General features: G+C 40.2%; 1 protein-coding gene across 5 annotated transcripts in view; it reads left to right on the forward strand.

Annotated features, from left to right (window-relative positions):
- The window catches only part of DPF3 (double PHD fingers 3), a 243,983-nt gene that overhangs the window by 100,104 nt on the left and 128,167 nt on the right, over positions 1-15,712 (forward strand). For all 5 annotated transcript variants that reach the window (XR_014490960.1, XR_014490961.1, XR_014490962.1 and 2 more), the window contains exon 2: positions 1,906-2,066. Coding sequence is in view for 1 of the 5 variants with exons in the window: in XM_083350564.1 (XP_083206690.1) it covers positions 1,906-2,066 (161 nt within the window). In the remaining 4 variants the exon portion in view is untranslated. The remainder of the gene's footprint in view (positions 1-1,905; positions 2,067-15,712) is intronic.

Genomic DNA, 15,712 nt, shown 5'->3' on the forward strand with positions numbered 1-15,712 from the left:
AGTTCTCAGAAAAGACTGAAGTATAAAGTCAGCTTGAAGCAGACTAGTCAAGGAGAGAAGCAACCTAGAACTAAGGAGAAACTTCCTGACAGTTAGAACAATTAACCAGTGGAACAACCTGCCTCCAGAAGTGGTGAATGCTCCAACACTGGAGGTTTTTAAGAAGAGACTGGACAGCCATTTGCCTGAAATGGTATAGGGTTTCCTGCCTGAGCAGGGGGTTGGACTAGATGACCTCCAAGGTCCCTTCCAACTTATTACTATTATTATTATGGTTGCTCAGAAAGAAGACCCTTCCTTCCTTCCTTCCTTCCTTCCTTCCTTCCTTCCTTCCTTCCTTCCTTCCTTCCTTCCTTCCTTCCTTCCTTCCTTCCTTCTTTCCTTCCGGAGAGGAATGCACAGGCATAAGATAGCCATTAGTTCAAATGACAAGCTTTCAGCTTGCTGACTGATGCCTGTGTCAGCACAAACAATTGTCCACAGAAAGTGTACTTGTCTTCAGCTAAATTATATAATTGCCTGTCAAGTGGAAATTGTTAAAGGAATAAGAGATAATGGTGAAATGGGCACTGGTGTTTAAAACCAGTTATGTTTTCTCTCCTCTTTTCCCTAAAAAGGTTCTGAATGTGCATTTTTTAGATGTAGTTCATTCAGGAGCCCTCTCAAGGATAGCTCTACTGAACAGAGAGAGAGGTGCATCAGATTGCATATGCTGGAAGCAATGGGGGTGGTGGGGTGGAGAAATATAGAAAAGTGTTGGGGGTGGGGAGACTCATGTATGTCATACAGCCTTCCAGTAGCTGGTAGATCTTGGCTATATTGTCATCTGCTTCAGAATAAAATTCAGCTTTGCATATGGAACTCTGGAGAAGGTGGTATATAATCCATCATTTCAGGCAGCATCTTCTTTTGTGCCAGCTCTGGATTGAGGCGGTTTGGACCACTGCTGTTTTTCCTTCATGTGCGTCATTCGGCATGGCTGTCTTCTGTGCCACCTGGACCACAGAATCCTCGGTGACACAGCAGGGGGATTTGGGTTGCATTTTCACTCAGTATGAGAATATCCAGTTCTGAAAGCAGCTAAAAATGTCATCTGATCCTCAGATCTGGTTCTTGTGATGAAACCATAATTTATCTTAATAGTTCACTGTGATTATATGATAGACAATACACAAATAATATTCTAGACTGCCCCTGTCAATGTCAACCCTAACCCATTTGATTTATTTATTGGATTTATGCCTTGTCTCTTTATCAGTGTACTAATCAAGGAGACAAGGAAAATAAGGACATGAGAGAGGGATCTCCCTCCCTCCCTCCCTCCCTCTTTCCCTCCCATTAGTTTGTAGGCTAGTCTGGGCAATATTACTCATGTCAAGGTTTGGGCTGGTCATAAATGGAAAAATAACTAACCCCACCTTTGTAAATCAACAATCCCTTATGCCAGGGGTGTCAAACTCAATTTCATTGAGGACCGCATCAGCATTGCAGTTGCCCTCAAGGGGCCGGGTGGTTATGGCCAGGGTGGGCGTGGCCTACTGGGTGGGCGTGGCCAGCTCTACATTGTTCGCATCAAGGGTGCTTATGGGGGCCTGGGCGGGAGTGAGACAGGTCTGAGGGTCTCTAGCAGAAGGAGGGTCTCTGGGCCAGGGCCAAGGCAGTGGGGGCTGTTCCCTCACTGTTTCCAGGATGGCTTCATGGGCCGCATGAAACCACTTCATGGGCCAGATCCGGCCCCCGGGCCTTGTGTTTGACATGTCTGCCTTATGCGCATACATTTTCATTTATGTTTATCCTTTGCATGTTACTCCATACACTTTCCCCTATTTGTGCTAGCAGCTAGCTCATTCTTGGTATAGATGGAGTTTCATTATGGGTGCTCTGTCTTTTTTCTCTCCTCCGCAGTCTTGGGGACCAGTTCTACAAAGAAGCCATAGAGCACTGCCGCAGTTACAATTCCCGTCTCTGTGCTGAGCGCAGTGTTCGCCTTCCGTTCCTGGACTCACAGACTGGTGTTGCTCAGAATAACTGTTACATATGGATGGAAAAGAGGCATCGAGGACCAGGTACAAATACGGCCTGTGGGAAGCCATGTGGGCTTCCTTTACTAGGAATGTTAAAGTTCTGAGCAGCCACTTTTTGAAGGACCAGCCTAAAATGGCTGACTTGAAAGGGGGCCTTTGGTAGCCACAGAAGATGAGTAAGTCTCGGTTATTCTCCCAGTTGCATTCTCTGTCAGTGTACAAACAAATTTTTGCCTCTTCCCCAACTTAGATCACTTCAGTTTCTTTATTTCTGTGCAGTGGAAAAGCAATACCTAAGAGAATTGATAATTCAGTAAAACGTTTATTGAACAAACCATATTTAGCAGTCTTTGGATGCAGTGGACAAATTTTAACTCTGGACACCCTCCACAAATCATATATAATCTTGTGCATCAAAAGTAGTCTGAATGAAACTGTTCAGTTTATTTTCATTTATTTTTTAACGAGCAATTCATGTTGTTGATGTAGTGATGTCATTACACCATCAATTTATATGATTTGTGTAATGACATCATTACATCAACATTATAAATTGATGAATGGAATATTTTCATATTTAACAGACATTCAGCTATAATGGACACCTTTCTTTGTTTAGTTCCTTAAACCAAAAGTTTAACTGTATTAAACAGAGCTGAGATAAAAAGACTTTTTATGTTATTATTGAGACACGTGAGAATAATGGACATTATTTTTCAAAAGAAAAATCCACAAAATGACCATCATATCCACTAATCCACAAATCCACTAACTATTTTAAATGACATTCAGTTTGACAAAGAGCTTGACTTGCAACTATAATGTAAAAATAAAGTGATGTATTATATGGAATTCTATGGTTTCCTCTTATTTGTGTGTGTGTGTGTGTGTGTGTATGTGTGTGTGTAAGCAGTGCAAACTGTTTCTGAGTTGGAGACAATGAGGTACAGATACCCTTGACTTCTCCCCGCTCTATTTTAAAAAGGAATTGTAAAATGGCCTTTTCTGCCTTTTAATTTCCAAAAGAAACATCCAGTGAAGACAGAGATTTTGGTTTAGCTGCTTACCTGACTAGATAATAAAAAAATACCCTTGTAGCAGATTTTGAACTGAAGAATAAGAAATGAAACAATATTCGTCCACAGGCATTTGTGTTTCCCTTTCTTCCATTTCATAAGAAGATTAAGAAATATGCACAGAGAAGAAGAAAGATAGAGGAGGTGGAATTGCACTCTATATAAGAAATAACTACATCTCTACAGAAATAGAGCACAACAATGATGAAAACTGTCTTGAATGCATTTGGGTCAATGTAAAAGGGGGAAAAATGAAATTGCCATAGGTGTATACTTATAGGCCACCCAACCAAACAGAGGAAATAGATGAACTTTTTGCTAGTCAGTTAAAAACAGATCTGTGAACAACTAGAAGCAAACAAAGTTATAACTAGTAGCCAGCATGGGTTTGTTAAAAACAGATCATGCCAAACAATCTTATTTCATTCTTCAATAAAGTGACTAAACTAATAGACCAGTGAAATACTGTGGACGTAGTGTACTTAGACTTCAGTAGGGCATTTGATAAAGTAGACCACAACCTACTCCTTAGTAAGCTAGAAAAAGATGGAATAGACACCACCAGATGGATCTGTAGCTGGCTGGCCAACCATGTGGCACTACATCCACATGGAGAGAAGTAAGCAGTGGAGCACCACAAGGTTCCATCTAAGGCTCAGTTCTCTTCGATATCTTCATAAATTACTTAGACGAGGGAATTGAAGGGGAACTCATCAAATCTGCAGATAACAGCAAATTGGCAGGAGTAGCCAACACCCCAGAAGACAAACTCAGGATCCAAAAGATCTTGACAAACTTGAACAATGGGCTCTGTCCAACAAAATGAGTTTCAGTGTGGAGAAAAGCAAAGTTTTACGTTTAGGCAGGAAAAATCAAAGGTACAATGAGAGACTGGGCGACACCTGGCTTAAAAACAGTAACTGTGAGAGGGACCTTGGAGTCCTAGTAGATGATCACTTGACCATGAGCCAGCAGTGTGCAGCCGCTGCCAAAAAAGCTAATACAACAGAGGCATAGAATCAAGATTTTGCCAAGTATTAGTACCGCTTTATAAAACCCTAGTAAGACCACACCTGGAATACTGCAGCCAATTTTGGTTACCATATCACAAAAAAGATTTTGAGAGTTTGGAAAAAAATTCAGAGAAGAGCAGCTAAGATGATCAAAGGCCTGGAAACCAAAACATATGAAGAACAGCTGTGGGACTTGGGTCTGGCTAGTCTAAAGAAAAGAAGAAATAGGGGAGACATGATAGCAGTATTCCAGTACTTGAGGGGCTGCCACAAAGAAGAGGGGGTCACATTATTCACGAAAGCACCAGAGGGGAATTCAAGAAACAGTGGTTGGAAACTGACCAAAGAAAGAAGCAATCTGGAATTAAGGAGAAACTTCCTGACAGTGACGACAATTAACGAGTGGAACAGCTTGCCTCCAGAAATCATGGGTGCTCCATCACTGGAGATTTTTAAGAAGAGACTAGACAGTCACTTGTCTGATATGATATAGGTTCTCTTGCTTGAGCAGGGGGCTGGACTAGAAGACCTCCAAGGTTCCTTCCAGCTCTATTCTTTTCTAAGCTAAGGTATGTAAGAAGCACATTACAATAGTAATGGAGGACTTTAATTATCCTGACATCGACTGGGAGACAAAATCTGCACCAAGTGGAAGATCAAACAGATTCCTGACAAACCTATCAGACAACTTTGTTTCCCAAAAAGTTGAGAAGGGTACTAGGGGATCAACCATATTGGACTTAATTCTCAGTAACAGAGATGAAATGATAGAAAGTGTTGAAGCCACAGGAACCTTGGGGGGGGGGAGTGATCATGCAATATTGGAATTCAACATTATGCAAGCACAAGCAATAGAACACAGTCAAACTAGAGTCTTAGACTTTAAGAGAGCTAATTTCAATAAACTTGGAAAGAGCTTGGGAAGGATTCCATGGATGAGAATCCTTAAGGGGAAAACAACTCAAGAAGCTTGGGAAATTTTTAAAATGAGATTATAAAAGCCCAGTCTAGCACAATACCAACGAAGAAGAAAAATAACAGCTCTCAAAAGAAATCAGCATGGCTGCATAAAGAACTCTCTGATAAATTGAAAGACAAAAAGGACAAATATAAAAAGTGGAAAGAGGGGCACATAACTAAGGCAGAATATCAGCAAACAGCCCAAGCCTGCAAAGATGAAGTGAGGAAAGCTAAGGCTTAAAATGAACTAAGGCTTAAGGAAATGGTTGATCCATTAGTGGGAGAAAGTGGCAAGAAGGTGACAAACAACAGGGAGTAAGCAGAACTATTTAACTCATTTTTTGCATCCGTCTTTACACAAAGGGAAAAAACAGTCCAACCTATCAAAAATAGTACGATAAAAAACAGATTAGAAACACAAATTAAGATAGGCAAGAAAATGGTAAGTGAGGACCTGTCCATCCTAGACGAGTTCAAATCACCAGGACCAGATGGATTACACCCCAAGGTTCTCAAGGAACTGGCAGATGTGATCTCAGAACCACTGAACTATATTTTTCAAAGATCCTGGAGCACTGGGGAACTACCAGAGGACTGGAAAAGAACTGGGGTAGTTCCCATCTTCAAAAGAGAGAAAAAAATAGATCCAGGAGACTACAGAGCTATCAGCCTGACCTCAATACCTGGGAAGATTCTGGAAAAGATAATCAAAATTAATCAGCGAACACCTAGAGGCAAACAAAGTCATTACCAAAAGCAAACATGGGTTTGTCAAAAACAGATCATGCCAGACAAATCTTATTGCATTTTTTGACCAGGTGACAAAATTAGTGGACCAGAGAAATGCTGTGGATATAATTTACTTGGACTTCAGTAAGGCATTTGATAAAGTAGACCACAACCTTCTACTTGATAAGATAGAAAAATGTGGGTTAGACAGCATCACCACCAGATGGATTCGTAGCTGACTGACAGGCTGTACTCAGTGTGTAGTCCTCACTGGAACTGCATCTACTTGGAGGGAAGTGTGTAGTGGGGTGCCCCAGGAGGGCTCTGTTCTGGGCCCAGTGCTCTTCAATACCTTCATCAATGATTTGGATGAGGAGATAGATGGGGAAATTTGCAGACGACACCAAGCTGGCAGGAATAGCCAGCACTCCAGAAGACAGGCTTAAGACACAGAAGGATCTCGACAGACTTGAACATTGGTCACTATCTAACAAAATGAAATTCAGTGGTGAAAGTTCTATGTTTAGGCAAGAAAAACCAAATGCATAGGTATAGCATAGGTGGCACCTTGCTCAATAGTAGTAAATGTGAGAGGGATCTCTGAGTCCTAATTGACAATCACAATCAATATGACAATATGAAAATTGACAATCAATATGAGCCAGCAGTGTGCTGCAGCTGCCAAAAAAGCCAACACAGTGCTAGGCTGCATTAACAGAGGGATAGAATCAAGATCACATGAAGTGTTAATACCACTTTACAATATTTTGGTAAGGGCACACTTGGAATACTGCATCCAGTCTTGGTCACCACAATGTAAAAAAGATGTTGACACTCAGAGAAGAGCAACAAAGATGATTGGGGACTGGAGGTTAAAACATATAAGGAACAGTTGCTGGAATTGGGTATGTCTAGTTTAATGAAGAGAAGGACTAGGGGTGACATGATAGAAGTGTTCCAATATCTCAGGGGCTGCCACAAAGAAGAGGGAGTCAAGCTATTCTCCAAAGCGCCCAAAGGCAGGACAAGAAGCAACAGATGGAAACTAGTCAAGGAGAGAAGCAACCTAGAACTAAGGAGAAATTTCCTGACAGTTAGAATAATTAATCAGTGGAACAACTTGCCTCCAGAAGCTGTAAATGCTCCAACACTGGAAGTTTTTAAGAAGAAACTGCCTGAGTAGGGGGTTGGACTAGATGACCTCCAAGGTCCCTTCCAACTTTTATTGTTGTTGTTGTTATCCAGAAAAAAAAATCAAAAATAGTAATCATGTGACCATGTGGGGCACTTCAAACAGCTGACTTCCAAGGCCCCTTCCAATATTATGATTATGATTATTTGCAAAGAAAATGACAGATTTCAGTTGTTCAGAGGGTCAGTGTAATGTTCTATATCAGCTTTCTCCAGATTCATTCTAGAACAGGTGTGTCCAACCTTTTGGCTCACTTGAGTGAACAGGATTTGTCTTGGGCCACATTTAATATATATATATATATTTCATTTAAATAAATACTCCCTTTATTTTACATTTTTATTATGTTCTTATGGAGCCGCATTACTAGCTGATCAGAGCTGCATGTGGCCCATTTGTCATGGCTTGGAGTTGCCTGTTCTAGATAAAAAATTCTGCCATTGTACTCCCAAGATGGGATCGAATTAGGGGGAGTAATAAAGAAAGAGAACAATAATCAGTTAGTCAAATGCATGACACTATTATGGTCAATTGATAAACAATTATGCTAAACCTTCTACCTTCTCTGATTCAAGATTAAATGTGGTCACTTCAGGATGTGTAAAAATTAGTTGAGTGAAAATGGCCACTGAATTCTGTTGCATGAAATTCAAAAATTAGATTAATAATCACTATTTCCTCCATTTTCTTATACAGGATGTAAAAATGATACCTAACTGATAAATGAGGGTTAATTACTGAGATATACTGAAAGAAATATCATACAATTTTCTCTTCATTCTCAAGATTATGATAAATGTGGGATCAAATCAGTTACATTTTTTTGGTACAGCATGAGTTCCTTTTCTCATTACTGTTGAGATGTAACCATGGACAGCTTGGGTTACCAAGGCTCATTTCCCAGCTGAGGAACAATTGGCACTCTGTGTGTGGGCACACGAGAAAGCAGAATATAGGTACTTATGTTGGAATAATAGCTCCATTCTTCAGTCAAGTATTATGAGGCATTTATTACCCTCCGTTTTTCATTTGCTGAGTTATCTTTTAGAGAAACTGTTTTGGAATATTTTTGTATTTTTATTCATGTATTCATTCTTTCTCTTGAGCATTATGTTTTTGTCTGTTGAATCTAGAAAGCTCAATTCTGCAGTTACAACCTAACAATGTATTCTGGTAATCTAGTGGCATCAAATCTATCTCTATGAGTCATGGTGAGCCTCTGGACTACAGTTTGAAGGAGGCCAGGAAGGGCTTTGAGATAGGACTGAAGAATAAGTCAGTAAATTACTACAAATATAAGAATGATATTCAATCTGTGATTGCTCTCATAAATTTTACAGAGAAATGTTGGTATGTGGGGAGTTTTTAAAAAGTCAATTCTGAGAGCTCTCTAAAATAATGATAGGTACAGAGGTCTTTTGCTTCTTCTACTTCATTTGAGGATCCCTTTTTTCTTACAAAACAATATCTAGGACTTATTCACAATTCTTATGTAAGGGTCAATGTAATAATAATAATAATAATAGTAATAATAATAATAATACAAAGACTTACAAATAGAAATAGAAAGACTGTGGCAAAGGCAAGCAAGGGTAGTACCAATAGTAATAGACACCTTGGGTGCAATCCCAAAACAACTGGAGCACCATTTGAACACCATTGGCATTGACAAATTTGCCATTAGTCAATTGCAAAAGGCAGCCTTACTAGGAACTGCTTCCATCCTGCGACAATATCTATAATACCATAAAACATCCACATCTGCCTATCGAAGGTCCTTGGTAAGGACTCGATAGGTAGACAAAAATGTCAAATACAGTCTGAACATCTGTGTGATGATCAATAATATTACATTTGTTTATAAATTGTCCTGTTTATGATTTGTGAGTGGAATAATAATAATAATAATAATAATAATAATAATAATAATAATAATAATAATAATAATAATAATATTGTTGGAAGGAACCTTGGAGGTCATCTAGTCCAACCCCCTGCTCAGGCAGGAAACCCTATACCATTTCAGACAAATGGCTGTCCAGTCTCTTCCTAAAAACTCCCAGTGTTGGAGCATTTACAGCTTCTGGAGGCAGGTTGTTCCACTGATTAATTGTTCTTACTGTTCAATTGTTGAAAGACATGGGTCTTTCCTGTAAAAATTAAACTTCCCTGATACGTCACTGAATGATTAAATATTTAGCATCATGGTTTAGGGCTCTAAGGCTTAGATTCTAACCTAGTCTTATCCTGGGTTGTTGAACATACCTGCATACTTCAGATACATTGGATTTAGATCTTAAAAATACATATATATCAGTAGCATTGACAATTTGATGTTATAAGCAACCCAAAGTTCCCTTGCAGTAAGATGGGCAGCAAAAAATTAAACAAATTAATAGTAGTTTTTTAACTGTTCAGTCATGTCTGACTCTATAGTCAAGTGCAATCCATGCTAGCTTGTCAAGCACACCTTCTTGTAGTTATTGAATGTTCATCTTTGTATCAAATATGATGGAATCAAGCCAGCGAGTTCTTTGTTTACCCCTTTTTCTTGATCCACTAACCATTCCTAGCATTACTGACTTCTCCAATGAATTTGCACGCATGACAAGTCCAAAGTAAATCAGATGTAGTCTTGTGATTTTGATTTCTAGTGATATTTCTGATTTTGTACAATTCAACACCTCTCTGTTGATTGCTCTGGCTGTCTGTGGTATGTTGTTGTTGTTAGCTGCAAAGTTGTGTCTGACCCATCGTGACCCTATGGACAACGTTCCTCCAGGCCTTCCTGTCCTCTACCATCTTCTGGAGTCCATTTAGGCTCACGCCTACTGCTTCAGTGACTCCATCCAGCCACCTCATTCTCTGTCGTCCCGTTCTTCTCTTGCCCTCAATCTTTCCCAGCATTAGGCTCTTCTCCAGTGAGTCCTTCCTTCTCATTAGGTGGCCAAAGTATTTAATTTAATTTAATTTTAATTTATTAATATTTCTATACCGCCCTTCTCCCGAAGGACTCAGGGCGGTGTACAGGGCAGAATAAAACATAGAGATTTACAAAAAATAAAAGCTAATTAAATACATGCCCGATTAAAAATACAATTAATACATGGTAAAAACCCCAATAAAAATAGTAAAAAGACCCCACTAATCCCCCCTCAGGCCAGGCCGGCTTGCTCGAACAAGTATGTTTTCAGATCGCGGCGAAAGGAGCGAAGAAAGGAGCTTCAGGATCTGGCCTTCTAAAGAGCAGTCAGGGTTGATTTCCTCTAGGACTGACCGGTTTGATCTCCTTGCAGTCCAAGGGACTCGCAGGAGTCCGTGGTATACGCAATAATTTATGCCAGCACCACAGTTCAAAGCCATCAATTCTTCTTCGAACAGCCATTCTTAGTGTCCAATTCTCACACCCATACATCATTATAGAGAAGACTATCACTCTAACGTGCCTGCTTTTTGTATTTATATCAATATCTCTGCTTTTCTAAGATTAACCTGCATTTGATTTCAGATGTAAAACTGCCATTGTGAACAATTTTTGATCCAAGGAAGACAAATTCTCAAACTATTTCAATTTCCTCTTTCTTGATTTTAAACACCTCATGTCCATCTGCCTCTGTTGTCATTATCTTTGTTTTCCTGAAGTTAAGATTCAATCCTACTTTTTCACTTTCATGCTTGATTTTCCAGATCATTTTTTCAGGTCTTCTTTATTTTCAGCCAGTAGTGCTGCATCATCAGCGTACTTCAGATTATTTATGGTTCTTCCTCCAATGTTCACTTCCAAATCAGGCAGTTCCAGGTCTAATTTCTGCATGATCACCTCAGCATACAAAAACGAACAAAAATGGTGATAAAATATATCCCTGTCTGACTTCCCTTACTGATCTGTGACTTCCCTAACCAATCTGTGTCATCATAGAGTGTTCTCACTATTGCCTGTCTACAGTGATCTGATAAGTCTGATCAGGTGGATTGGGACACCAAGATCACACAAAGCCACTCATAGCTTACTGTATTATGTTCTATATAGCCAAAAGCTTTTCTGTAATAGATAAGACACCTATAAAGTCCCTTTTGATATTTTTGTGCCTTTTCCATAATCCATTGGCAAAGTGATCTTGAATGCCACGCCCCTTTCTAAAGCCAGCTTGTACATCAGAAAATTCTTGATCAATTCTTTTTATAAGACAGTTCACCATTGCTTTCCCTAACCCTCCCCTTTTATCTGGGTTTGGGACTGGCATACGGTTGAAGAATCAATCATATATGGCCGGGTTAACACATTAATAAAAATAAATAAATAAATTGACACTGATGTATTTTTCCCTAATTCCCTTTCTCTTTGACTTGTGTACAATTCATGGCACTACTACTTACTTACAGTAAGAAGCAAAACCAACTTTTATTTTTAAAGCACTCGTCTTTTGCACCAATCTGCTCCTGCGTGCATGATTCCCCAAATAAAGGCTGTATTTCACAGCGAACAGTTCAGGATTAATCTTAAACAATACAGTGCACAAGTCCTTCTCTCTCTCTCTCTCTCTCTCTCTCTCTCTCTCTCTCTGTCTTCCTTCCCCCTATAGCTTTTTCAGTAGCTTTGAGTTATGGCTCTTCCACACTCATGAGATAAGCAACATAATCCACTGTGGACGCAGGTATTTCCTCTATAATCAAATAGTTAGAACTTTTGGTGGAAACCTCTAGAAGGCAAGGCAGCTCAGGAGAAGGGAAGACAATACCCCAAACCAAACCCAGCCTAAGCAAAACCAGCCTATGCTCGCCTTTTCTGTTCAGGCGGACCTGGCTAGATGTACGCATAGCCAAGAACATCTCTCTTCCTTGATTTCCCCCCTATTTTTCTCTTGTTTGGGGTCTTTTGGGTAGAGGAGAGAAAGAGAAGGAGAAGGAGAGAAAGAGGGAAAGAGAAAGAGAGAAAGAAAGAGAAAAAGAGAGAGATTTTTCTAGGATATTATCTTGTAGGGACTTCATGTTACTACTTCCCTTCCCTTCTCCAAAGTCAATAGCTTCTACTGGTACTTTTAAAGATTGATGGAGACATCTGAAGAATCCCTCTTAGATGAATTAGGCTGAAGTTGCCCTGCTTGCTTGTTAGTGCAGAACCTTGTCAATTAGTAAAGGAAATCAGATTTTTTATGTAGGATAGTTTCCAGCCTTGTTGTGCCTCTTTTGATCTGGGCTTCTATGGGATATCTGCTCTTTTTTCTGAGTTGGAAAGCTTTTTGCCAGTTGGAAAATAAAGTGAGTGACAGAGATTCGTTTCCTTTCCTCTTGCATTTTTCTTAGGAAGTACAATTGCTCTGCAGGAATAAAAATGTACACAAAACAAAAAAAAATCCACCCATCTGCAGCTTCTTCTACTTAAATTAACTGGGACAATTGTTAGTTATCCTTACCAGGCTGGAAAGCATCTTAGCATCCCGCTTTTAGCACGTGCTTTGCCTGAGTTTGATCTTTCAATTTTATTTTGCTTTGTATGTCTCCCACTTGATGTTTTCATGCTACAGTACAAATTGAAGCTGCTGTACTGACCAGATCATTCCCTACCTTTAAATATATATATATATCTTTCAGTTTGGGTGACCTAGTTTGTCACAGATGGATAATTTGGCAGCTGAATGTGATTCTGTGATGTAAGGTTGCATAAATGGTACTTTTAAATGCCACTTAATTTGAAGACATCCTGCCTTCTACTAAGGCCCCTATTATAATACATCATGCTTGTTCCTTGTTTTCAGTTTTAGCACTGTACAGAATAATCCATCACAACTGATGGAGATCTGAACACCTGATCTCACAGGTGAAAGGCAGGAGTAACTTTGGGTTTGCAATTCACACATTAGGTTCCACTTTATTATGGCACTTTGGGTGAATCAAACATCAAAGTTTATCAAATGTTGTTTTATTTAGCATGAGAATTTATAAATTATCTCTGAAAACTGTTTAATACTCTTTTAACCACAAACGTTCAGAAGGCTTTTTTTTAAAGATTAATGGTATGTATATTAGGAAGAGCCAGTTTGGTGCTTACATTATTGGACCAGGAACAGGGAAAGATGAGTAATAATCAGTGCTTTTTTTGTAAAAGAAAAAGGTGCCGGAACTCACACATGTCATACAACCTGCCTTGCCTATCCTGCAAGGTTCCATCCAAAAAAGGTGCCGGAACTCCGTTCTGAGCGTTCTATGAGAAAAAAAAGCCCTGGTTATAATTCTGCCAACTGTGTGACCTTCGGTCAGTCACTCTTTCTTAGTCCTTGAAACACATTTCTGAAAAGATTGCCTAGAAAAGCACAGAGACTAATCAGGTCTGAAGGCAAATAGAATTTGGGCATTTGTGGCTGCTCCTGTAGCATCTGTTGGGAACAAAGCAGATGGATTATGACAATAATTGGGGTCATAATAATTTCTGGCACTAAGCAATGCAGTCATAAAGCACAACATCATTGACTTTAGCAATAGCAATCCCAGCAGTCCCTCTTGCCAACATTAAGCAAAGATCATGGGGTCATTAAGTGTGAACTCCACGTGACTATGACTTGTGACTTTCTGCCAGCTTCCAAAAAGCAAAGTAAAATTGGAAGATGGCAAGAGGTTGCAAGTTCTGGATACAACAAGTTTAATTAATCAACTTGCAAACAGGTTGGGAGGCAGGTGAGTGCTACAGCATGTGTGCAGGCAAGGAGTGGATGCTGTAACATGGCATAAGTGCATACACATCTTGGGAGAAAAACTGGCAGGAACAAGAAAAACCTATTGAATCAACCTGCAACCTCCTGCCCTATTGATTTTGTTTGTGGGAAGCTGCTAGGGAAAGCCAAAAGTGGTGATCATGTGACTGCGAGATGCTGCAATTATCGTGAATGCAAGCCAGTTGCCAAGTGCCCGGATTGTGATCATACGACCATAGGGATGCGATGGCCGCAACTTTAAGAACCAGTTGTAAGTTTTCCTTGTTCAGGACTATCATAACTTTGAATGGTTGCTGAATGAATAGTTGTCACCTGAGGACTACCTAAGTGACATTTTGTGAGGTTAGAACACAAACTGTGGCTTTTAGCAGATGCTACATTTTGCCGAGCATTCTCATCGAGAAGCTGACTGACTTGAAATTCTCCCCCACCATCTGCGATTGGATTCAAGACTTTCTTAGGGATCGGTTACAAACAGTGAGGGTCGGGTCTGCTTTGTCTACCTCCCTAAAGCTTTGCACCGGCACGCCACAGGGCTGTGTGCTTAGCCCCTACCTGTACTCTTTATACACTTATGATTGTGTATCATCTGACCCATCCACTGCGATAATCAAGTTTGCAGATGATACAACTGTGGTGGGTCTTATTACAGGTGGGGATGAGACAGAGGTACAAAAACTATCCATATGGTGTAGTAACAACAACTTGCACATAAACATTGGCAAGACGAAAGAGATGGTGTTAGACTTCCGGAGAAAAAAGGAGGAACCTGCCCCACTTTACATCGGGGAGGACTGTGTGGAGAGAGTTTCCTCCTTTAAATTTCTGGGAGTCTACCTCTGTGAAGATCTGACCTGGAAAGTTAACACAACCCAGGTGGCTAGAAAGGCCCAACAGAGGCTTTACTTTCTTAGGGTCTTGCGGAAGAACAGGGTAGAACAACGGCTAATGACCCTCTTTTACCGGTCTACTATAGAGAGTGTCCTCTCGTATGGTATCGTGGTTTGGTATGCTGGTCTGACAGCCGTGGACAGGAAAGTATTACAGAGGGTAGTGAGCACAGCACAAGACATTGTGGGCTGTCCCCTGACACCACTGGATGACATCGCCAGGGCTCGTTGCCTTGGAAGAGTGAGGAAGATTCTCAGGGATGACTCACACCCTGGACGGTATCTCTTTACTTTCCTACCATCCGGTAGGAGATATAGGAGTATAGCCAGCCGTACCAACAGGCTGAAAAATAGCTTTTATCCATGGGCTGTTAGGCTTTTAAATGGGATATAATCTCTGTGAACTTATCCAGAATTGACTTGGGAGGCCGGTGTGTGGTGTAGTTGGTTCACATGGTGTGGTAGGATAGAGGGTTTGTTGTCACTGTGTGTTGGGGGGAGAGAGCACGGGGGGAGGCTCAGCTAATCTCAATGTACACATGTTGTACTTTGACAATAAAGGTTTATTATTATTTATTATTACATCAGGGGTAGGCAACCTCGGCTCTTTTATGACTCATGGACTTCAACTCCCAGAATTCCTGAGCCACCCAAGCTGGCTCAGGAATTCTGGGAGTTGAAGTCCATGAGTCATAAAAGAGCCGAGGTTGCCTACCCCTGTGCTAGATCCTTGACAACATGTGCTCCAGTAAACATTTTGCCCTTGAGATCTAGATGGCTGCACATACCTAATGCGTATGTGGAAACTTTAGGGAATTAGAACCCACTGGAGGTTAGCATGTTAAAAATGCTTAATAAAGCCAATAGCATGGAATGCAATTTAAATTAATTAATTTAATAGAAACCAGCAAAACTTGAGATGATGTTGAACCGACGATTATCAGATTCAGTGGAAAAGCCTAGCTTGAGGTTACATAGTAACATATATGAAGATGTTTTGCCACCTTCATATTTGGATCCAAGTATCAGGTTGGAGAACATGAAATTAGATGAGCTGGATATAGAAGATCAAATAAATCAGAACTCCGAGGCTTGAGACTTTCATGTTTATAGACTGC

The sequence above is a fragment of the Vipera ursinii genome, assembly GCF_947247035.1.
Source record: "Vipera ursinii genome assembly, chromosome: 1".
NCBI lineage: Eukaryota > Metazoa > Chordata > Lepidosauria > Squamata > Viperidae > Vipera > Vipera ursinii.